Source organism: Oncorhynchus tshawytscha, linkage group LG21, assembly GCF_018296145.1.
Source record: "Oncorhynchus tshawytscha isolate Ot180627B linkage group LG21, Otsh_v2.0, whole genome shotgun sequence".
NCBI classification, from domain to species: Eukaryota; Metazoa; Chordata; class Actinopteri; order Salmoniformes; family Salmonidae; genus Oncorhynchus; species Oncorhynchus tshawytscha.
In genome coordinates this window covers 15,767,424-15,790,760 of record NC_056449.1, presented here as the reverse complement: position 1 = coordinate 15,790,760, position 23,337 = coordinate 15,767,424, and the positions used below count along the sequence as shown (strand labels likewise).

The 23,337-nt window shown below is 44.3% G+C and overlaps 1 protein-coding gene across 2 annotated transcripts; it reads left to right on the top strand.

Annotated features, from left to right (window-relative positions):
• Window positions 1–981: 981 nt before the first annotated feature.
• Window positions 982–21,931, top strand: LOC112221030 (mastermind-like protein 1). Of its 2 annotated transcripts, none has more exons than XM_024383092.2 (5): window positions 982–2,703; window positions 15,000–16,391; window positions 18,878–19,090; window positions 19,516–19,654; window positions 20,609–21,931. In XM_024383092.2, the coding sequence occupies exons 1-5, from the start codon at window positions 2,386–2,388 to the stop codon at window positions 21,673–21,675; spliced, it is 3,129 nt and encodes a 1,042-aa protein (XP_024238860.1). In that variant the 5' UTR covers window positions 982–2,385; the 3' UTR covers window positions 21,676–21,931. The 2 variants fall into 2 exon arrangements, with proteins under 2 accessions (XP_024238860.1, XP_024238858.1); XM_024383090.2 differs by having other exon boundaries at window positions 988–2,703; window positions 14,994–16,391.
• The last annotated feature ends 1,406 nt before the right edge of the window (window positions 21,932–23,337 follow it).

The following is a 23,337-nucleotide window of genomic DNA, read 5'->3' as shown; positions in this document are numbered from 1 at the left end:
CACCAACAAACAAACAGGAGCAAATATAGCCCACAACATTTACACAAATATCTTGACCATCGTTCAGGATCCAAGCACTTCTGCCCGTGCTTCCGATGGCCTCATTCCATCCCACTTTTGACACCAGTGTAGCGAACAATGAACTCTGGGGTGTATTAGCCGGATTCCGTTGCCAAACGTTTTTGCTACGGTCTGTGACTGATGAATACACCCCTGGTCTCGCAACCCGTGGGCAAACTTCATGTTTACCATAAGGGCTACTACATTATTGCCTTCTTTCAAATCAAATTGTATTCATCACAGGCTTTGTAAACAACAGGTGTAGACTAAAAGTGAAATGCTTACTTACGGGCCCTTCTCAACAATGCAGAGTGAATTTTTTTTTGAGAAGTAATAATAAATACACAATGAGTAACGATAACTTGTCTGTATATATACACGGGCCGATGTGCAGGGGGCACGCGGTAATTGAGGTACATGTACATATAACTAGGAATAAAGTGACTAGGCAACAGGAGAGATAATAAACAGTAGCAGCAGCATAAGTGATGTGTCAAAAAAGGGTCCGTTTTATGGCTTGGGGGTAGAAGCTGTTCACGGTCCTGTTGGTTCCAGACTTGGTGCATCCGTACTGCTTGCCCTGCGGAGAGCAATTCGCCACACTTCTCTATACCAAGTCCCTGACATTTACATGCCTCTCTGATGGACTCACAGGTGCCATCGAACTTCTGACACCAGTGTAGCGATTTGATGTACCTACTTATCAGTTACAACACATTCTTCCAATAAAGAGTGTGTATTCGTTAGTTGAGCTTACTTGAAGTCTGACTGACTGCCATACTTTCATAAGTTTTCAAAGGATACAAGGTTGTACATTTTAACTGTAAATTCATGCAAATGCCACGGGCTCTCTCTGTATTGTTTGTTTTCACTGTCAATCGTTACAATGAGGTGGGGACAGCTACAAAGTATCTTTGGCGACACTACTGTCTTGCAAAGCATAAGGTTAGAGAAAAAGTAAAGGAAAAAAACTTGTTCCAAAATGGCGACGAAGATCTGCCTGTCCATTGGAAAACAATAGAAATAGCAAAGAGGGGCAGAGTTTGATTGTTGTCGCAATTTGTTTTTGTTTTGCATTTGACCTAACTGCATCAGATTCGGGTTGTGTGTTTCTAGCTATATGCAGTACTGGACGAAGTAGTCTGGGTATCATGCTTTGTTATAGTTGGTTTTCAAGCTAGCTAGCTAACACCGTTACATCCGTATATTGTTGCAGTTGGCTGCTAGCTATCAAGTCACATTATTTGGATCTACACCGAGGATCAGCTCGCCAGGCAGAACACAGGAAACATTTGACTTGCAAGTCAAGTTGTGCGCACTTTTGTTATTACCAAGCAAACATTTTTAGTGTTTTGTAGGTCGGTGGTAATCGGTAACTTGACGTTTTATCCTGCCTAGCTAGCATAAGTTAATTGCCGGAGTAAGTTACTGTAGCTACAGTAGTTAGCTAGCTTAGTAGAAACACTCAGCGTCACTTGGTTTCGCTAGCTAACTTCATGGCTAACGTTAGCTAGTTAACGGTAACTGAATTTCACAATGAGACTGGTGTGTTTGTTGTAGCTAACAGGTAGCTAACCAACTACGTAAAGTTGGGTAAGTAGTCAGTAAGATGTTTTAAAATATTAATTGTTGGTAATGTAAACTATAATCTTACACGGTGAAATGTTTGTTCTAGCTAATACGGTTCAGTTTTGCGATGGCTAGCTAAATGTTAGATAGCTACTGTAGCGGCTAAAGTGAAAGTTATGGGCTTTTCTCGCACAAACTTTGGATGTTTGACCAGAGGAATGTTAGGAAGTCCCATACTAGCATTTTAGTGAGCAGCTAGCTCACGGTAACTTGGCTAGATTAGTGTCTCAACTAATGATATTTGACGTGCGTATCTGTGATACAATTCATTTATATACTATATTAAAGATACGTTAGTTTAATTTATACTTTTTAATTCATATAGACAAGGCGTGAATGAGCTTTTGCGAATTTGTCTAACTAGCCAATGTTGGGGCCTTTAGCTAGTTAGCTAGCTAACGTTAGCCAGACAGTTATTAGTGGCAATATTTTTCATGATGTGATAGATACGGTGCACTATCTACCTTGCTGGCTAGGCAGTTGAACAATATTTTATTAATCGTCTTTTTCGTGCGTTTTCCGACTGTTGTGACTGAAGTCTATTAGTAAGACAAAGGTCGACTATGGAAGCAGTAACGTTAGTTGACACTCTGTAAAAGGGTACCGGGTATAGACGCCCACCCTGAAAAGGAGCAAATTCAGCATTTTATCCGGACTGCCGAAACCTGAGTCCAGAGTTTAAAACACTCTTTATTGATGATGGCCGATTTTGTAGTGCCGCGACACAGTGCGGTGATGGAGCGACTCCGCCGTCGAATCGAGCTCTTCAGGAGGCATAACACCAGCTGCGAGAACCGCTACGACAACACAGCGAGGGAGCGGCTGGAGATGGAACGGCAGCAGACCTTTGCACTGCACCAACGGTGCCTGCAAACCAAGGCCAAGCGGTCGAGTAAGCACAGACAGCCAACATCCGACCAAGCAGTTCAGAGAGGGTCAGGGACCGGGGGCAACAACGCAGACTTAGGGGATGGTGGGACGCCCGAGCAGAGCAGAAACAGCACCTTGATTGCGGTAAGTGAACATTTCATAAAGTGGATGCAAATGCACCACAAATCTGATAACAGCTTCATGGCAGTTATTTTATTTGCCGCATTCATGCGTTAAATTAGTATTTTTCATGTGCAGTGATTGCAAGTCAAGGAAAGAGCATTATTTGCTATCATTTGCAGTGATTACCACGAGTTGTAGCCAGTATCATGTGTACTCCTGTGTGCATTCTGGGTGGCTGCTGTCACATGTTCTCATTGTTGTCCTGCTGTGTTTACTAGGCAGCCTTTGGCATGCTGGGGCACAATGTTCACATTTTTTTTTGCTGTGGTGAAACTCATTTTTCCCGCTATATTAGTTAAAACATAAATGTTAATATAACAAAATATGGAAAGGACTTTTTCAACAAGGCATACTGTCGAGGTTGTCTCACAGTGAGGTGTCCACTAGAGTTGTCCATGTATTGTTGGCACTGAAGTTCATGTTTAGTCACAGCCATTTTGTAGAGTTGTCATGGATCTCTAAGTTATCGGAATGCTGATAGCACAGCCAAAGTGGGATAAACAAGTCTCAAGAAGGCTGAGTCATATTAATGCTTCTCTCTCTTGTGGCTCAGAAAAGTAGCAAAGTATTCAGTGAGTGCTCACACAGAGAACATTCTCTAATGATATCTAGGCTTGTTTCTTTCTTCATCAATCTTCCAGTTGTCCAATGGACTTATAATCAACTATCGTGGGAAAAAAGCTGCTGCCTCCATTGTTTTCAGTGTTGATTAGGCTCTATCGGGCGTTGGGGGAAATTTCTGTTTGCTCAAGTTACCTCTACTGACCCTGTAGTAATTATCCCTGGCATATGTTATACTCGAGGGAAACCAAAAAGTGAAAAGGAACAATTGAATTACACATGGCAACTTAGCGACCTCTTGTATTTACAGTCTTGTATTTACATGTGTTGTGGAGATAAGGAAAGTAGGATAGAATACATTTTCATGCAGTTTGGTTGTCTTGTCAGTCTGACCTACCACAGCAGTATCCATTTGGACAGTTTTTTTGTTGTTGCCATGAACCCCACCTGAAGCATTTTGCCTCTGTGACCCCTCTTAACAATGGAATCTGCATTAGGGGAAACGGTGTCACTGTCCACCACAGCACATTTGGTATTGTTTTTGATTTGTGGACGAAACAGAGAAGAGTTCCATTGAGAAGTCTGGCAAAAAAATTGCTGTCCATATTCTGCTCTTCTATTGTACGTGCAATTAAGTCAGGGGGTGGGCAGTGTTTGTTGTTTGCAGTAACTTTGTTGTTATAATATTCCAAATTGACAGGACAGTTTCACTATTAAGGATTCTAGCTTTAAGTCTCTTAGAAATATAAACCGTTTTTTTTACACAAACCAGGCTTCAGTCACAGCCCAGTAGGAATTGACCGCCTCCCACCATTTGGGCAACAGCTGCATTGGGACAATATAACTACCCTCTGAATGAATGATGACTCAGGGGTATTAGAAAAAACAACTCCACCCCCAGCCTAATGCTCTGAGCCTCTGACTCATTGCTCTGTGCCCTTTCCTGATCCACATAATGCAATGCCACGGTATAGCTGTGTGTGTATCAAGCCACAGGGCAGAACTTGACTCTCCATTCCGTTGTTGATGAACCCTATAACCTAGGAGTAATGTCACTTACTAAAACTGATCTAAATTCCATTCATGAATAGCAGTGCTAGCTAGCCCACTAGTGACTGGCACTGGGTTAGCAAGCTACTTAGCCTATCATCACTCTGTGCCATATTAACAAGGCTCAGCTCCAGCCTGGCCAGTCAGTATGAGGTTAAAGCTTGTCCTATAAACTGTCCCCCCAGCCTTTAGTTAGACCGGCCCGCTGCTCCGTTCCACTCCTGCACATCCCAGGGAGGCCCATTGTGGCCACGCCGGTGGCTTCAAAGGCAAAACGGACGCTATATCTTAGCTCTGGGTCCAGGGTTTGGAATTCGGCATGCTCCCCTCCATGGTCCAGGCACTAGCTCTTTTGTTGTAGGGCTTCCTCTGTCTATACACATGTTAATTAGTTTCATGTGACTTGGGTCTGTGGTAGGTGGGGTAATGGCGATGATTGCTCAGAAGAAGAGGTGGGGGAGGCAGAGAGGTTGGAGTGAAAGGGTGAAGACAGAGACCAGTTTTTCAGGTTCATAAAGCACTGGAGTGAGTCACTAGACTGGCTTTTCTCTCCTCCAGGGGAGTGATGGGGTTAGAGACGAGGCTAGATCAGATGAGCCGCGCACACACTCCTCTCTCTCTAAAGCCAAACAGCTCGGCACAGCCAGCGCACAAAGTGTGAGAGACCAGATCAAAGGAGCGGTGAGCTGCCTATGTTGTCAGCGGTGGAACTAACATACTTTTAACTCCTTTGCAGATATGAAACAGACAATCCTATCAGTCAAAAATATAAAAATCCCAGTTTATGTTACAAAACCAACTTTATAGGAGGTTTTAAAGTAGGTTCTGTTTGACTCAACATTCCATGACATACATTAACGCATTGTTGGCAGAATAGATGGTTGCAGTTCAATGCCTGATTTTTAATAGAATTCACTGATACATTTCTTGGTAGTCCCAAAAAATATTACTGTCAGGTTGTAAATCACAGCTGGCCTGGTACATTGTTTGTTGCCTCCATTCGGGGGGGGGGGTGTAAGTAAGGCTGGAAAGTTAAATACAATCAGACTAGCAAGGGCAATGTGTCATAATGTGGCTAAAAGGCTACCCTATCTATTTATGTAGCAAGCTAAAAACACGTAGCCTAATGTTAGCTAGCTAGCTGCTATGAGGATGTCAAGTCATTGGAGGAGTGGGTGAGTGACTTTTTCCGCTCATATCATTTTTCGGTGGCTATACACAGCTAGAGATGCAGGTGTCATTTGGTTACCAAGTAAGAATTTGAACAACTGTTATCCAGTTAGCTAGCATATCTCTCGTGTTTGCAACTTCATTCTAGCTGCTCTGATTTCAGAGCACTCTTGTTTGAATGTGCCAGAGCGCAGAATAACTGATGAATTTGCAAATTCGCAACACCTGCTGAATATGACCGGTGTCAGTAAACGTAGGAAAAAATTAAGTTAGTCACAAACGCTCTAGCTAACATGTAAACAGCCTAACCAGCTCTGCTAGGGTGAGTAAAATTATCGGTGAGGTGTTCTCTCATTTGTGTTGAAGTAGCTTGCTAGCCAACTTTAGCCAGTTAGATTGGGTGCTTGGTTGGGACAAGCAGGCAAGCTGTAGAAGGAAGAGTAGGCTACAATTCCCCGTTATCAGTCCAATTTTTACGGCCAACTAGGTGAAATTTTGAGTGGGATCATCTCATGATCCGACGTTAGATTTGAGCACATCTTGCTTTGGCTAGCATTAGTTGTTGATGTGCATAACTGAGGGGGGGAAAGCCTACCTTTTCATGGTTGTTTGATGAATAGGACTGAAAAATGCGTTCTAATGCTCTAAAGTCGCAGCTGCCTGAAAACACAGTCAATTGTGTGATGGCGGGCTTGTGTGGCAAATGGCTTGTTTGCATAAATTCCTACTGTAGCTCTGATTGGCTATGGTGCACCGGTCTGCGTAGACCCTGGTCCTGAACATGTCTCTGCAGTGCGCATTGCATGGAGTGTGGGGGGGAAAGTAAGATAAAAATCAATACATAATTGTAAATGGTAGCCTAGTGGTTAGAGCATTGGGCCAGTAATTGAAAGGTTGCTGGATCGAATCCCCTAGCTGACAAGGTAAAAATCTATCGTTCTGCCCCTGAGGAAGGCAGTTAACCCACTGTTCCCTGGGCACCAAAGATGTGAAATGTTGATTTAAGGCAGCACCCGCACACCTCTCTGATTCAGAGGGGTTGGGCTAAATGCGTAAGACACATTTCAGTAGAATACATTCAGTTGGACTATCTGACTAGGTATCTCCCTTTCCCCAAATAAGGTATCCAAACAATAATGAAAACCCTGTAGCAGTAATATATATATATACATATAAACTCATCAAAAAAAGAAACATCCTCTCACTGTCAACTGTTTATTTTCAGCAAACTTAACAAATGTTTGTATGAACGTATAAGATTCAACAACTGAGACAGAAACTGAACAAGTTCCACAGACGTGACTAACAGAAATGGTATAATGTGTCCCTGAACAAAGGGGGGTCAAAATCAACAATTGGTATCTGGTGTGGCCACCAGCTGCATTAAAACTGCAGTGCATCTTCTCATGGACTGCACCAGATTTGGCAGTCCTTGCTGTGAGATGTTACCCCACTCTTCCGCCAAGGCACCTGCAAGTTCCCGGACATTTCTGGGGGGAATGGCCCTAGCCCTCACCCTCCATCCGAGCTCTTCGCTGGCCATGGCAGAACACTGACATTCCTGTCTTGCAGGAAATCACGCACAGAACGAGCAGTATGGTTGGTGGCATTGTCATGCTGGAGGGTCATGTCAGGATGAGTCTGCAGGAAGGGTACCACATGAGGGAGGAGGATGTCTTCCCTGTAACGCTCAGCGTTGAGATTGCCTGCAATGACAACAAGCTCAGTCCGATGACGCTCTGACACACCGCCCCAGACCATGACGGACCCTCCACCTCAAATCTATCCCTTCGACGATAAACGCAAATCCAACCATCGGCTGAACCAAAACAGTGACTCGTCAGTGAAGAGCACTTTTTGCCAGTCCTGTCTGGTTCAGCGACGGGGGGTTTGTACTAGAGGTCGACCGATTAATCGGAATGGCCGATTTAATTAGGGCCGATTTCATGTTTTCATAACGATCGGAAATCGGCATTTCCGATTGTCTGTTAACGCAAATGCCTGTTACGCAAATGCAGTAAGCCAAGGTAAGTTGCTAGCTAGCATTACATTTCTTATAAAAAAGAATCAATCATAATCACTAGTTAATTACACATGGTTGATGATATTACTAGATATTATCTAGCGTGTCCGGTGGTGCATATAATCTGACTGAGCATACAAGTATCTAAGTATCTGACTGAGCGGTGGTAGGCAGAAGCAGGCGTGTAAACATGAATTCAAATAGCACTTTCGTGCGTTTTGCCAGCAGCTCTTCGTTGTGCGTCAAGCATTGCGCTGTTTATGACTTCAAACCTATCAACTCCCGAGATGAGGCTGGTGTGACCGAAGTGAAATGGCTGGCTAGTTAACGCGCGCTAATAGCGTTTCAAACTTCACTCGCTCTGAGCCTTGGGGTGGTTGTTTCCCTTGCTCTGCATGGGTAACGCTGCTTCAATGTGGTGGCTGTTGTCGTTGTGTTGCTGGTTTGATCCCAGAGAGGAGAGGGACGGAAGCTATACTGTTACACTGGCAATACTAAAGTGCCTATAAGCACATCCAATCCAAGGTTAATGAAATACAAATGGTATAGATGGAAATAGTCCTAGAATAACTACAACCTAAAACTTCTTACCTGGGAATATTGGAGACTCATGTTAAAAGGAACCACCAGCTTTCATATGTTCTCATGTTCTGAGCAAGGAACTGAAACGTTAGCTTTCTTACATAGCACATATTGCACTTTTACGTTCTTCTGCAACACTTTGTTTTTGCATTATTTAAACCACATTGAACATGTTTCATTATCTACTTGAGGCTAAATTGATTTTATTGATGTATTATAGTTAGTTAAAATAAGTGATAATTCAGTATTGTTGTAATTGTCATTATTACAAATACATATTTTTTTAATCGGCCGATTTAATCGGCACCGTCCTTTTTGGTCCTCCAATAATCGGTATAGGCGTTAAATCATAATCGGCCGACCTCTAGTTTGTACCCATAGGCAACATTGTTGCCGGTGATGTCTAGTGAGGACTTGCCTTACAACAGGCCTACAAGCCCTCAGTCCAGCCTCTCTCAGCCTATTGCAGACAGTCTGAGCACTGATGGAGGGATAGTGCTTTCATGGTGTACTTCGGGCGGTTGTTGTTGCCATCTTGTACCTGTCAAACTGTGGTCCTATACACTGACTCTGTGTGCAATGAATGCAAGAGAAGTGACACAATTTCACCTGGTTAATATTGCCTGCTAACCTGGGTTTCTTTTAGCTAAATATGCAGGTTTAAAAATATATACTTCTGTGTATTGCTTTTAAGAAAGGCATTGATGTTCATGGTTAGGTACACATTGGAGCAACGATACACACCGCATCGAGTATATGCAACGCAGGACACACTAGATAATATCTAGTAATATCATCAACCATGTGTAGTTAACTAGTGATTATGATTGATTGATTGTTTTTCATAAGTTTAATGCTAGCTAGCAACTTACCGTGGCTTACTACATTCACGTAACACGCAGGCTCCTCGTGGAGTGCAATGAGAGGCAGGTGGTTAGAGCATTGGACTAGTTAACTGTAGATTGAATCCCCCGAGCTGACACGGTGAACATCTGTCGTTCTGCCGCTGAACGAGGCAGTCAACCCACCGTTCCTAGGCCGTCATTGAAAATAAGAATGTGTTCTTAACTTCTTGCGTCGAGCCATCCCGGATCCGGGATCGTGAATACAGCCTCAAGCTCATTACCATAACGCAACGTTAACTATTCATGAAAATCGCAAATGAAATGAAATTAATATGCTAGCTCTCAAGCTTAGCCTTTTGTTAACAACACTGTCATCTTAGATTTTCAAAATATGCTTCTCAACCATAGCAAAACAAGCATTTGTGTAACAGCTAGCGCAGCTAGCGTAGCATTTAGCATTAGCATCAGCAGGCAGCATTTTCACAAAAACCAGAATCATTCAAATAAAATCATTACCTTTGAAGAACTTCAGATGTTTTCAATGAGGAGACTCTCAGTTAGATAGCAAATGCTCAGTTTTTCCTGAAAGATTATTTGTTTAGGAGAAATTGCTCTGTTTGGTGTGTCACATTTGGCTACCAAAAAAACCCGAAAATTCAGTCTTCAAAACGCCGAACTTTTTTCCAAATTAACTCCATAATAGCGACTGAAACATGGTAAACGTTGTTTAGAATCAATCCTCGAGGTGTTTTTCACATCTCTTCATGATATATCGTTCGTTGAAAGCCTCCTCTCAATCACTGGATGACTGCGTGCAGCTTGTAGATTACGCACCAATTTAGACAAAGGACACCGGGCGGACCCCTGGTAAATGTAGTCTCTTATGGCCAATCTTCCAATGATATGCCTACAAATACGTCACAATGCTGCAGACACCTTGGAGATACGATAGAAAGGGCAGGCTCATTCCCGGTGCATTCACAGCCATATAAGGAGACAATGGAAAACAGAGCTTCAAAAATTCTGCCCATTTCCTGGTTGAAGTTTCTTCTTGGTTTCGCCTGTAGCATGAGTTCTGTGGCACTCACAGATAATATCTTTGCAGTTTTAGAAACCTTAGTGTTTTCTTTCCAAAGCTGCCAAATATATGCATAGTCGAGCATCTTTTCGTGACAAAATATTGCGCTTAAAACGGGCACGTTTTTTTATCCATAAATTAAAAGAGCGCCCCCTATATCCAAGAAGTTAACTGACTTGCCTAGTTAAATAAAGATTTAAATAAAGGCGTAAAAAAACAGATTGTTGTGAACTTGAAATCGGCCCTAATTAATCGGCCATTCCAATATAATTGGTCGACCTCTAGTTTAAACCCTTTACAATGAAGATCTGTGAAGTTATTTGGATTTTTACGAATTATCTTTGAAAGACAGGGTCCTGAAAAGGGGCTGTTTCTTTTTTTGCTGAGTTTACATGCATGCGTACGTACACCGATAAATAAATGCCTTTTACTCCGGTGTCTCTTAATTGTACAAACGCACTCTCTTTTTCCCACTCTATTTCTTGGCATAGAATTTTCGCAAATACTTTAGAATGTTTAGGAATTAAGTTTTCTAAGAATTTGTGGAAATGTTATAATTACCATATCTAAATGCTCACTTGTCAAATGTTTTTGTGTCATTCCTCCTGGGTCTATATGAACACATGTTAATGAAATGTCATGTTGTTAAAATGCTGTCAGTTCTACTTTAAAGGTGCACAGTACTATACAGGCGTGATTACACAATCTGCACAGATTGTCCCAGTACATTCAAATATCTCCGCACAGGAGGGTAAACCTGAGGGGATCTGGTTGCGTAGGATGTCAGTCTGGGGTTCGGCCTCTGCATTCGGATGAGATGAGCGTACATTTCGTTGGCTAGTGTTTCTGTCATAGCCTGGCAAAATAATGGAGAAATTACTCTAGTAGGGCTTTCCCCAACAAAACAAAAATCTTGTTTGACCGAAAGTCATCTGTTAAGCTTACTGTTTGATGAAATAAGACAGAAATGCCTCAAGAGGGAGCCAGAGATCTAGAAGATAAAAACCTTAACCTGACCCAACCATTCTCCTGCAGGCTTTCTCAGATTCTGCCATTACTCTCCTGGAGTTGCCTGTAATAAGCTACACGAAGAGTCGACAATCTTTCTCATGTGGAAGGGCAATTTATCATATGCACATTTTCGTGGAACAGTTCCATTTAATTTATAATAATGTCTTCATATCGCAATCATTGTCATGTGGTTAAATCAAAATTCTATCTAAATGAAAATGATACAAACCTATAAAGTAACTTCTATTGCCATTGTCAACTATGTAAAAATAGCCTACATAAAGCCAACAAGTAAAAACATTACAGCCTGTAGGTAGAAAATATCCTGATTTAAAAATATATATATATATATTACCTATCAATCACAATGGCTAAGCATGGCCTTTCTGCAATGAACTTGAAACATTGTATTAACTTTGGTCCACCCTAAGCTTGTGCTAGCGAACTTGCTATGTTGTTTAAAATATTCTGGGACCTCAGTTTCCTGTGCCAGTGAGCTCGGGACAGACACCGCTGTTGGCTATTTGCGCAAGGGATGAGAAGCAGTGTTTGACTTGGGAAGGAGCTTTCCGAAGCTGAGTACTGGCACCTCAGCATTTCTACTGCTTGAGCTCCTGTTCCTCTTATAGAATATGAACTAAAACGTATTGTGAAGCTCCTGCACCTAAATATAAACGGTACCAACAATTAAAATGAGTACCGGAACCTATGTCGAGCACTGATAAGTAAGCAGGTAGGCCTATTTTATGTTTCCATTGGATCAGAGCACAGCATTTTCCCCTTGTCATGCTGAGTGGTTGTCAAAAGGGAGAGAGCTGGAAATAGTTCCTCAATGTATTTTTTAAAATTATTATTTTATTTTATAAATATTGTCATTCTCAATGGCTGTATGTTAAAACAAACTTTTGTTTTCTTGCAGTTTGAGGTGAAGAAAACAACATTACTTTGAGAAGCTCCATAGCTCATTGGTGGTGGTGCATTGAGCCAATCAGAAATACTATCAGATCCCCAAATGTCACATTTTTTTATGCCTACATTTGCTTGCGGGCCTGGTATCCTATATGCCTACTTCTATCCGTAATCGGGTGCCCGTCAAACAAGACCATCACTAAATTGGCAACTCGGAAAAGGAATTAAATAAACCAAAACTTGTTTTTCACAAGTGTAGAATAGGTTGTGCGCTCTACAAACAATGTATCCATTCCGACAATGAGAACGGTAAAAAGACAGGAATAATATATTGAATGCGTTAACAGAAATTACCGTAACCAAACAAACCGTAACCAAACAAACATTGTAGATTAGGAATTAATGGTAAATGTAATACTGGTGATTATATGTAATGGGCAATTGATATACACTAACATTCAAATGCAAACAATTCACAAAATGAAGTTATGAAACAATGAATGCGCACAAATTGGCAGGAGAGTGCCCATTCTGGAGAGGGCAGCGTATTGTGCATCTGGGTGCTGCATGGTCTATCAGACGTCTGCATTAACCATGCAGCATTTGGTGATGTGGCCTCTGCGGAAGTCAGGGCATTCATACTACTTGCGCTTTGCAAAGAAGATGGAGCTGTTGTCAAGGAAGTGAGTTTGTGTTTTATACAGGATGTACAGCCCCCAACCTACCACCAATCAGTCATGTCAATGCGAAGCTATATAGAAACCTCCGCTTTGTTACAACATTTGGGAGTCGCATGGAGATGCAGAACGAGCATCTGGAGGCTCCACGATCGCATCATACACACAAAAACGTATTGAACCTGCTTTGTGAAATAGGCTACAACCCAGTGCTGCGATCAGGTCCCGCCATCCATGTAATCCTTATTAATTATGATCTAAAAAGCAAAACTGATCCTAGATCAGCACTCTTGCTGGATGAATATGAGTCAAGAGCTGCGTAAAGCTCTCCTAAAAACCCATGTCAAGTTTGACTGCAGACTGTATACCTTATGGCAAGCTGCCAGTCCAGTCACAGGAAGCTAACCTAAGCAAAGTCATAAGGTTGCATTACTGCCCTCATAAGGTTCTGTGTCTGAATCCATCAGAGACGCTTATACTTTGCACTCCTGGTCTGTTTCTCACCACTGGGGATAAGTAGCCGCTTAATTATTTGTCACAATTTTAATTTCTATAGACATCGATGGGCTTAATATTTTAAATGGGTAACTTGCCTCAACACAGTGATAAAAGTTGAGTGGGGTTTTATTTTCCTTGTGAAGCAGTGTAATGTTTACAGGACCGTTAAGCATATCTTCATGCTAGCTGTACCCATAGACTTCCAGTCTTTTTGGTAAGCTAGTTAGCAATGGCTTGCAAAACTGCTTCTAACGCAGATACATTAAGTTAATCTGACTCTATCTGTTTTTAAAGGGCAACTGAATGCACAAAACAACTTCTCTGAAGTTGAAAATGGCCTATGTGGCTTCGATATTAGTCAAACATTTACTCCAGTGTCAAAATTGACTTAAGTTTAAATAGGCTAATTTGTCCAAGTCAGTATTTTCCAAAACTGAGTTTTATGAGAATTTTGTTATGAGGTTGTCACAACCTAACCCACAAGATGGTTGTGATTGGATTACAACACCGATTGTAACGCCTATGGAGAATTGTCATGCATGGAGAACAGTCTGCGGTGATTGTGCTCTATCCAAACATAGCAGCACCTACCGTGAGACTCACCTGCCCATTTACGCGGTGGCTCGGATTGTTTGCATGAAACAACAGGTTGCCAAAGTTTAATAGTGATCCCTTGAGTCTGCCACTTTTGGGTAAAATGAGGATAGCGACGATGCGCACTTACATCCCAACTGCCATTTGTCAATATTCCAAAATTATAAACTCATTTGCAAGCATCTTGCGTCCCGCTGCAACATGTTCTATGACATGATTCACTATGAAACACTGCCATACAGAAGCACACTCTGGCAAAATACTTATTTTTCATGCAATTTAAAAATTTTAAACTTAAAACCACCTTAACTAGATGTAAAATTGTGCAACTAAAATGTCCTCGGCAAAATGTGTAAATTAATTTGATTTCTTGATTTGTCTTCGATTAATTATGACTATTTTGAGGAAGTGGTAGTGGCTATGTTGTTGCTACCGTACTTCAAGAGTGACAAACAACAGTAACTGCCAGGGTATGCTAAAGCCAACAAAACACACCCACATCAAACCTCACCCCCCCCAAGACTCATATCTCATATTTCATAATGAGCAGCAGAAAAACGCATGCGGAATCATTGAGTTCAGTGTTTCCCTTATGATTTTTTTTCAGCAGCGGAGAAAGCTAGTTTCCTACAATTCTACACATTTTGATGTGTTCTGTTATCTGTGTGACTCAAACATTATTCACAAAATTCATGGAGGCCCCCAAGCCATGACATTTTTAAAAACATTTTTCATTCTCCCTGACTGTAGTTTTACATTTTGGTGGTTATTAGTTCTCAAAAAGATGATCTTATAAATATATAGTTATAAATGTATTCATTTTAAAATGATAGTTTGAACCATGTTTTGAGGCTATACAGTCAGATTACATGTATATTATTTACAAACAGAGAAAAACAAGCTAATATTTTGGATTCTGTTGGGGTATGACAGTTGAACTAAGCTCATGATGCTTTTTATAAGTTATATTCAAGAATCAATGGATATATTTTGTTAATTTCGAAGTTTAAAAAAATGGATGTAACTAAGGATTCCTGCTTAAAATATATATTTTTTTACATCTCCGCTCATTTCATTTACATTTCAGTCATTTAGCAGAAGCTCATATCCAGAGCCACTTTCAGTAAAGAGTACATTTTCGTACTAGTCCCCCGTGGGAATCGAACCCACAACCCTGGTGTCGCAGGTGCCATGTTCTACCAACTGAGCCACATGGGGACATTATATATTTGTTGACTTGTTATTTACTCTAGTTGCAGGAGTCAGTGAAGAGGAAGCTGGAAAGCACTGGCTCCCCTGGTCAGGTCAACGGCTTCAGCGATGGCTATCCCCCGTCCAAAAAGGCTTGCCTAGACAACAGCTCGTCCAATGGCGGCATCCCCCCTCGCTCACCCCTGGACTCCAAGCATGGCATTGGCGCCGACTCTCTCATACCCAATGGTGGAGAACATGGTGGAACCGCCGCTGGGGAGCAGGAGTTCCGGCTCAAAGAGATGAAGCAGGAGCCCATGGATGACATTCTCCCCTGCATGTTGCCGTCAGGGGGCGGAGCCAGCAACAGCCTCTTCCCTGACCTCAACCTCAATGAGCAGGAGTGGACGGAGCTCATGGAGGAGCTCAACCGCTCGGTTGCCTATGAGGACATCCAGGACATCCTCAACGACGGTTTCGAGGACCGCAAGGACCCTCCGGATCTGGCCGGACCCACCCCTGGGACGGGCGCACAGTCTGGCGGTACGTCACAGGGAGGCCTCCTGCTTCCAGAACTGGCCAGTGTCAAGGCAGAGTTCTCCCCGGTCTCTACCGCCTTCGAGCAGGACTCGTGCGCCGGCTCACCCCACGCCAGGCCCAAGTCATCGGGGCCGCCCATGCAGCACTCCGCCAGCTTCCTGGCAGCGGCCACCTCCACCGTCTCCTCCCCGACCCTGCCCCAGCCCCTCAGCCAGCAGCCTCCCCCATCCAGGCAGCTCCCTCCCCAGAACCACCGCCTTCCCTCGGGGCCTGTCTCCAAAGACCTGTCCCCTGCCCAGCAGCTCCAGCAGCTAGCTGCCCAGCAGCAGAGAGCCCAGCAGATGCAGTCCCAGCTCCAACAGCAGCAACATGCTCAGAAACAGCAGCAAGCCCAAAAACAACAACAGCAGCAAGCCCCCAAATTCCACCCCCCTGTGTCCCACCCCTGCCGTCCATCTTGGCCACCCCAGTCGGCCCCGTCTCAGAGCCCCCTAGGGGGAGCTTACGGCCTGGAGAAGCCCACCAGCCCCTCCCTATACCCCCAGGACTTCCCAAATAACCCCAAGCCCCAGCTGATGATGCCCGGACAGCCCAACAAGGGCTCACCCAAAGCCGTGGCCGGCGGGTACCTGCAGCCCGGAGGCCCCCACACCAACATGCTGGGCCACACTGCTCAAGGACCAGGGGCTCCGCTTAGCCACCCTGCAGCAGCAGGCCCTGGGGGTCTGGGCTCTGCCATGCTCAACTACAGCAACACCAAGCCCCTGTCCCACTATGAGGCTGCGGCCCAGGGGCCACAGCAGGGCCCCCCCAGTGCCCAGAGCCAGAACAAGGCAGTGCTGCTGTCGCTCCTCAGACAGCAGCAGCAGATGAAGCAGAAGCAAGGCCTGTCCTTCAGACCACAGCTACCCCACGGGCAGGTAAGAATACAGCTCACCTTGAACTTTATCACAAGACTGCTCATTGTGTAACCATTACTTTTATGTGACCAAGTTTGATATGAAGCAGGCTTAAAAAGGCTTCATTATAAGAGTCCTGGGTGGCGCAACATTAAAGTACTGCAGTGCTGGGGCGCCACTACAGTCTGGGATTTGATGTCACAACAGGCCGTGACCGGGAGCCACAGGACGGTATACAATTGGCCCAGTGCCGTCCGGTGTAAGGGAGGGTTTACCCGGTGGGGCTTTCCTTGGCTCATCGTGCTCTACTGACTCCTTGTGACAGGGCCAGGCACCTGCAAGTTGACTCCGGTCGTCAGTCCAGCGGTGTTTCCTCCGACACTTTGGTGGGGCTGACATCCGGGTTAAGCGCGCAGTGTGATAAGAAGTAGGTGGTCAGATGGGTCATGTTTCGGAGGATGCATGACTCGACATTCACCTCTCCCGAGCCTGTTGAGTTGCAGAGATGAGCCAAGAGACCTAATTTGGGGAGAAAACAGGGTACAAGAATATGCTTGTGGTTATACCACTCTGAACACGCCTGTTCACAGTCAGGCCTGGTTAGAAACGGGACAGGAGATCACCTGGGAATACCAGGTGCCGCAATACATTTTATTTTTATAAGAGTCAAGGATCCACATGGAAAGATCAAGTGTTAGGCTATATTGGTATTCTGAATAACTGTTAAAAAGTTAAGAGGTCAACAAGTGCATATGAAAGGCTTACACTTACATTACTTGGTTATGGTCATCACCCAAGCCTAACATAATTTCACACTGCTTGACTGGGAGAATAGAGCTATTAACATTTCCAACAGGGGGAAGGCCCAAAGCATGTTTTATACTGGCATCAGCGAATAGCATTACAACTGAGGCACAAAGAACATTCCAAGGCCATGTTGTGTACAAAAACACACACACACACACACACACTACTCCAGTGCTACGACGCTGGTGAATGAGGGAGTATAATTTTGAAGCCAAACAATAAGGGCTTGTTAAAAATGAGCAATGGAGTCGTCTGGCTTGCCCTTTTAGTTTGAAAGAACGGCTCCAAATAAAGACTTGTCAAGAACCACACCAACCACACCATGTCAAGAACCACACCAATGGATAGCATAGTTTTAATTATATTTGGTAATATATATGTCAACATGTAATTTCTGGGTAACAATTAAGTACATGACTGTGACTACAATGGGAAACAAAAATAGCTTCTTAGCGAAGAGACATTTCTCAAGCACAAACTTCTAGGACTGTCTGGGAGTAGTAGGGAGGGGAAAACTGAAAACTAACTGTTATTGGCATAGCAGTTTGGAACTTTCTCTTTCTTATTTGTCTATTAATAAATGTACCCCCTGGTGATGTCACCAGGCAGCCCAAAACTCCATCCCACCAAAACATTGGTCTTTTCAAACAGCTCTTATAGTAAAAGGGCATTGTCATTTTCACAGTTTTATTCCAACCTCCATAGTGTGGAAATGTATATGAAACACAGAAAAATCGTGTTTTTGACTGCACTCGGCCTTTAAGGCATACTGCATGTAGGCTGATAGTTGATGGTGGATCTAAGGCCTAGCAGGCTTTTTATGTTAGTCAACAAACACAACCCACACACTGTCCTTGTAGCTTATATTTTGGTCCTACAAGTCTGGCATGGGCCCCACGGTTTGAGGGGACAGTGTGTGTGTCTGGGTCAAGCAGCTGGTTGCTAAGGAGCTGGCATGCAGTCTCCCATGGGGGGTTGGATGGTGGTGGAGGGGGGGAACCAGGGAGGGGACAACCACGACAAAGCAGCCTTTCATGCAGCCCCCTCTACCTCGCCTGTCCTCCACAATAGTATATTTTAGGAGCAGCCCCCCCGTACAGTTTCTTAACCCACTTGGGGTTTTCCCTCTCGCGAGAAGGGGCTCTCTGATCCATTCTTGCTCTTCCTACCCTCTCTTCTCCTCTCCCTGACTCAACTGTGTTCTGCGGTGTGTGTGTGTGGACCCAAAATATCCCCCGGCCGGAGCTAGAGGCCTGAGGCTAGCCCCTGAGAACTCTGGCCAACTTTCCAGATGTTTCTATGGCGAGATGGTTAGCACACTGGCTGAGGCTAACACTGCCAATATGGAGCTGTGGTTCTCACAGCTGGTCAAGGAAAGCACTTGTATGAGGACATAAACTAACTTATGAACTTTCAAACTGAAGTTGTACAACCGCGGTCTTCATTTAAAGCTGTGTTGATTAGGGACATAACTAGTTTTTTTTATGTAAAGCCTAAGCTTTTTATTTGAATGATTTTTTTTCCTTTGCGTTACATCAAACCTTGGTTTTTGCTTTACATCAAATGTTATTTCTGAACATATTCCCCCCACTTGTTTGACAAGGCCCCTAAAGCCTTACCTCAGACTGGACGCTGTCTCTCTTCCTCTGGTTGACATTAGTGGAATAACTATACGATTTTCCCCAATTTCAATTTTGCAGGAACAGAACGCATACCCTGCCGCACCGCACGGCCCTGGACCTGGCAACGCCATGGCCCCCCAGCTGGGGGGGCCCGGCAACGGCATGGCGGGAAACCTCGGCAACGTGGCCTACCTGTCGGGGCAGGCGGCGGTGAAGCAGCAGCAGCAGCTGATGGAGCAGCAGAAACAGTTCCTACTGGGCCAGAGGCAGCAGCTGATCATGGCCCAACAGGTTAATACCCGGGGTCAAGGGTCATCTACTGTTGGTAGAATTTGGGTCTTGGATCAGGGTCTAGGAGCAGCATACCCCACCCTCAATCCTAATGACAAAATACAAAGAGATCAGACTTCCTGGCTCATTCACATGATTGGTTTCAACTTGCCCATTTGCTATGTAAAGTCTGAGACAGGATCTCTGTCTGTTCTACCTGACTGGGCCTGCTAGTGCTGCATAGCCCTACATGTTGTCTATTAGTAACATATATACACAAGGGCGAGCAATTTGTTTGCATGTAGAAGTGGTTATATGACTGGCAGTTTCACAGTAGGTGTTTTCCATCTCTGGTCCTTGTCCAAGAGAATGTATGGGAGGAATTTCAGTCACCGGTGTATGCTTGTATGACACAATCATGCTCTAATATGTTTTCTGTGTTTCAGGAAAAACAGCGTCAGCAGCAAGAGCAGCAGCTCCAGAGGCACCTGACCCGTCCCCCTCCCCAGTACCAGGACCAACAGAACCAGCAACCTGGCGCACAGAACAACCCCTTCCAGCAGCAGCAGGCTGCCCAGTTTACAAGTAAATGAGAACCTACGTCAACACGTTACATCCAATGTAGCGTAACCCCCCCCAACCCCCCTAGACACTCCAAGGTCTTAAAATGGCTTGTAGGGCTCTAATCCAATCCTCTACCTGAGTTCTGGCATAAGTGTACAGACGTTCACTTCCCTTTATGGATTTCAGATTATTGAATTGTCTAATGTAGTTTCCTCATGTTTAGCCATATTGTTTTTATTCATTACACTAGGGCAGTGAATTTGTTTCTTGATGACCCAAAAAGTTTTGGAATTTACCTTCAACCCTGGTAAATAAACAGGCACAACCCAGTCGCTTTCCACAGCCCGAAACAAATCAACCATGACCTATGTAAAGAGCAGGTCTATATAGGTTAGGGGGTAAGAGGGCGATTTTGGAAGCACAGCTATACTCTTTACCACTGCTTGCACTTCCCTTTGCTATTGAATAGGCACCTTTTTTTTTACATGTCTGGTCATGGGCCAGAAGGTTTGCTTCGATGATGTAACTCACACAGAACAACTTTGTTTGGCAGTACACTAATATTACCTCGTCAATGCAAATGCTTCTTACCGTATGATTCATTTGAATGGTAAACCAGTAATGAGGTCTGTGTTCTCTCGTTGCTGAATACATTTGCCCTTTGTTCTGTGTCTTTGGAGAGAACAGCTGCTGTCTCAATGCTCGCTGTCCTTTTTACCTCATAATGGCATGAACTTATTGTGGTAGCTAGACCGTATCAGTTCCTTCCTGCTATCTGCATTCATGAAAACTAATGACACAGATATGGAGACATGGAAAGCCATTTAAGTATATTGAGAGAGACTTGGTCTTCTCCTATAATGAGTTTATTGATTAAGATTGAATTATAAAAACATGTGTAACTATTATGCAAAGGTTAGCTTTTCAATTTGTCACGTTTTTGTGACTCACTTCTTCTTTTGCTTCTCCCTGCAGGTTCGTCACAGCCATTGAGCAACGTTGGTACGCTGGGAGGCCCCGCCCCCGGAGCTCAGCGAATTTTCCCCCAGGCGCAACAAGGCATGATTGGTATGACCATGGGCCAACAGGGTGGTACTGGCCCCACCCCTGGTGTCCCTCCTCCCTCCAGCCAGGCAGACATGAGCCTCGCCTCCTGTGTGGGTGTTATGGACTCTGCCTTACAGCATCAGGTACTCTACAGCAACATGAACATGCACCCCTCCCAGCAAAGTTCCATGCAGAGGCAGCCTGTAGGTAATATGGGTGCCTCCTACCGACAGAACATGCTATCCCAGCAGCAACACCTTAAAAACCAGCCCAACGCCGCCCTGTTGAAACAACAGCAGCAGCAGCAGTTAGCCAGGCTACCCGGCTCCATGCCTGGCGGCAACATGCCCAGTGTTATGCCCAACGCCATGCAGAGCACCCAGAGCCAATCTTGGCAGCAGCAGGGCATGCAGCAAGCTATGGGTGCCCAGCAACCTCCCTCCAGCAACGGAGGTCTCCCGCCCAATGCCTTTGCCAACCCCAACGCCTTCCACATGCAGCAACAGACCCACATACCAAACAAGATGCCTGTTGGCAACACCCCCTTTGGCGCCAATGCCAACGGCAGGCCCATGGGCGCCATGAACCCTGCCCAGCAACAGATGATGCAGCAGGCCCAGCAAAGGACTGCAGCCAACCCTCAAGTTTCCCTTGGGCAGCCCTTAGGCCCAGGGCAAGTCTTACCCAATCAGCAACAGCAGCAGGGTTCCCAAGGCCAGGGGGTGTTGCCCGACCTGGGTGCCTTTGGTCAGCCGCAGGGGGGGCGTTTGGTCAGCCAGGTGCTCCAGTGCAGACAGCAGGGCTACCAGGTCAACAGAACTGCTAACCAACAACAACAGCAGCAGCAGTTGCCGTTTATCTACAACACTGGGTCAGGGGCTAGCAGTTTGCCCAGCTTCCCTGGAGAGAGTGACCTGGTGGACTCTCTGCTGAAAGAACGCAGCACGCAGGAGTGGATGGACGATCTGGATGAGCTCTTAGCTAGCCACCACTGATGAGTTTTAATGAACAGGAGAGTCTCAATAGTCTGTGGTGGCTTCCTCTTCTCCATCTGTGCCAATGTTAGAGCCGGATGGTTGAGAGCAAGTGTCTGCTAGGCATCCGTCTTCCATGTTGTGTTCACCTTGCCTTTTCAGATCAGTAGATTAAGACTGAGAGGAGCTGGGGAGAGGAAGCCTTCAGGCAAGTGAGATTCATCTGATGAGTTGGTGAGATGGAATGTTGGTGTATGTGTTCCAAGCCAATTGCCAATGAAAGGCAGGAACAGATAGGGTTACTAATGGAATCCTGTTACTTTTCTGACATGGTTAAGAGACGGTCATCCTCAGTATTGTGTGTACTGTGTATATAAGTTCAGGAGAATGATTGGATGGGAATAATGGTGTGCAGGACCAAAACCCCTGTGTGGATTCCTATTGGAGTATTTCCCCAGGACTGGGAGACAAATAGAAAGAACTCTGCTACTATTATTACTACTACTGAACCAGTGACTCAGTACTAAACCACTGAATCAAGGGTGAATCAAATGTCGCGCACACACACTTTGTCTACGCTTACCACAGTAGAGGTGCTTATTTTGGTTTCATTGCCCCCCTATCCGTCCTCTGCTTTGTTAGAAGTTGCGGCCTTAAATGCAAATGAATGCTCCTTAATGTAGTAGAGGTGACCTAGTAACACAGTCCTTCATGTCAAATGTTGGTATTGATATTGCTAATAAATAGACGTGTGTTGTTAACAGTTGTGCCAGTGCCCATGACTGTTCCTCTGTTAGTTGTGCAATGACCCCCCCCCCCCAATGGAGGCAGGTTACAAATGTAAAGTGACAAATGGGAACAGAGTCCCAACACCACCCAAATACACCTTTGAATGATGCTTGTATCATGTTTATAAAATGGTCTCCCTTTAGGTTCGTTACCATGTTTGACCAGGTTACCCTAAAATCACTGTCTTTAAACATTCGGTCCATTGTCATTTTAATAACCAAGCTATAAGATCATGTATGGATAGTGGACATTATTGCCTTCAGACACATTGCAGACAATCTTTTTCCATTCCCTTGAACGACAGTACAGCCAGATACTTAAGTTGAGATGTTTGAATTTGTTCATCCTCTTTTGTGTCAGGGGCTCCTTGTACATTTTTCGCTATATTTTTTTGTATGTATGCATTTTCTGATTTGTTCTGAAGATAGATCTTATTTTTATATGTATATTGCAGCGGATTTTTGTAAGTAATTCATACTTTTAATATGGTTCTCTGTAAAACAAGAGTATTATGTAAATATAGTTATTTAGAAACGGACCCTGTGTTTTGTCTTAGTTTTGTGTGTGTGTGTGTGTGAATTGTAATTGACAAGCATTATAATATTAAGTGCCAATGTAAGGTGTGAGTAGAACAGTGTGTTCCTATGTATCCCATTCCACTTAGTCATGATGATGATTTGACTTTCTTCCATCTGTTTTCTTGTCCTTCCTTGTAATTATTTTTGCATCCTATATCACAGGAATGGGCAGCTTCCAGTCTTCGGGGGCCTGACTGAGGAGCCTGACACATTTCTGTCCCAACCTTAAAACTCTGGACTCAAAATCAACTGTTCATGGTCTCCGGTTTAGAATGGAATTAATGAACTGAACCAGATGTGCTGGGGAAAGGTGTCA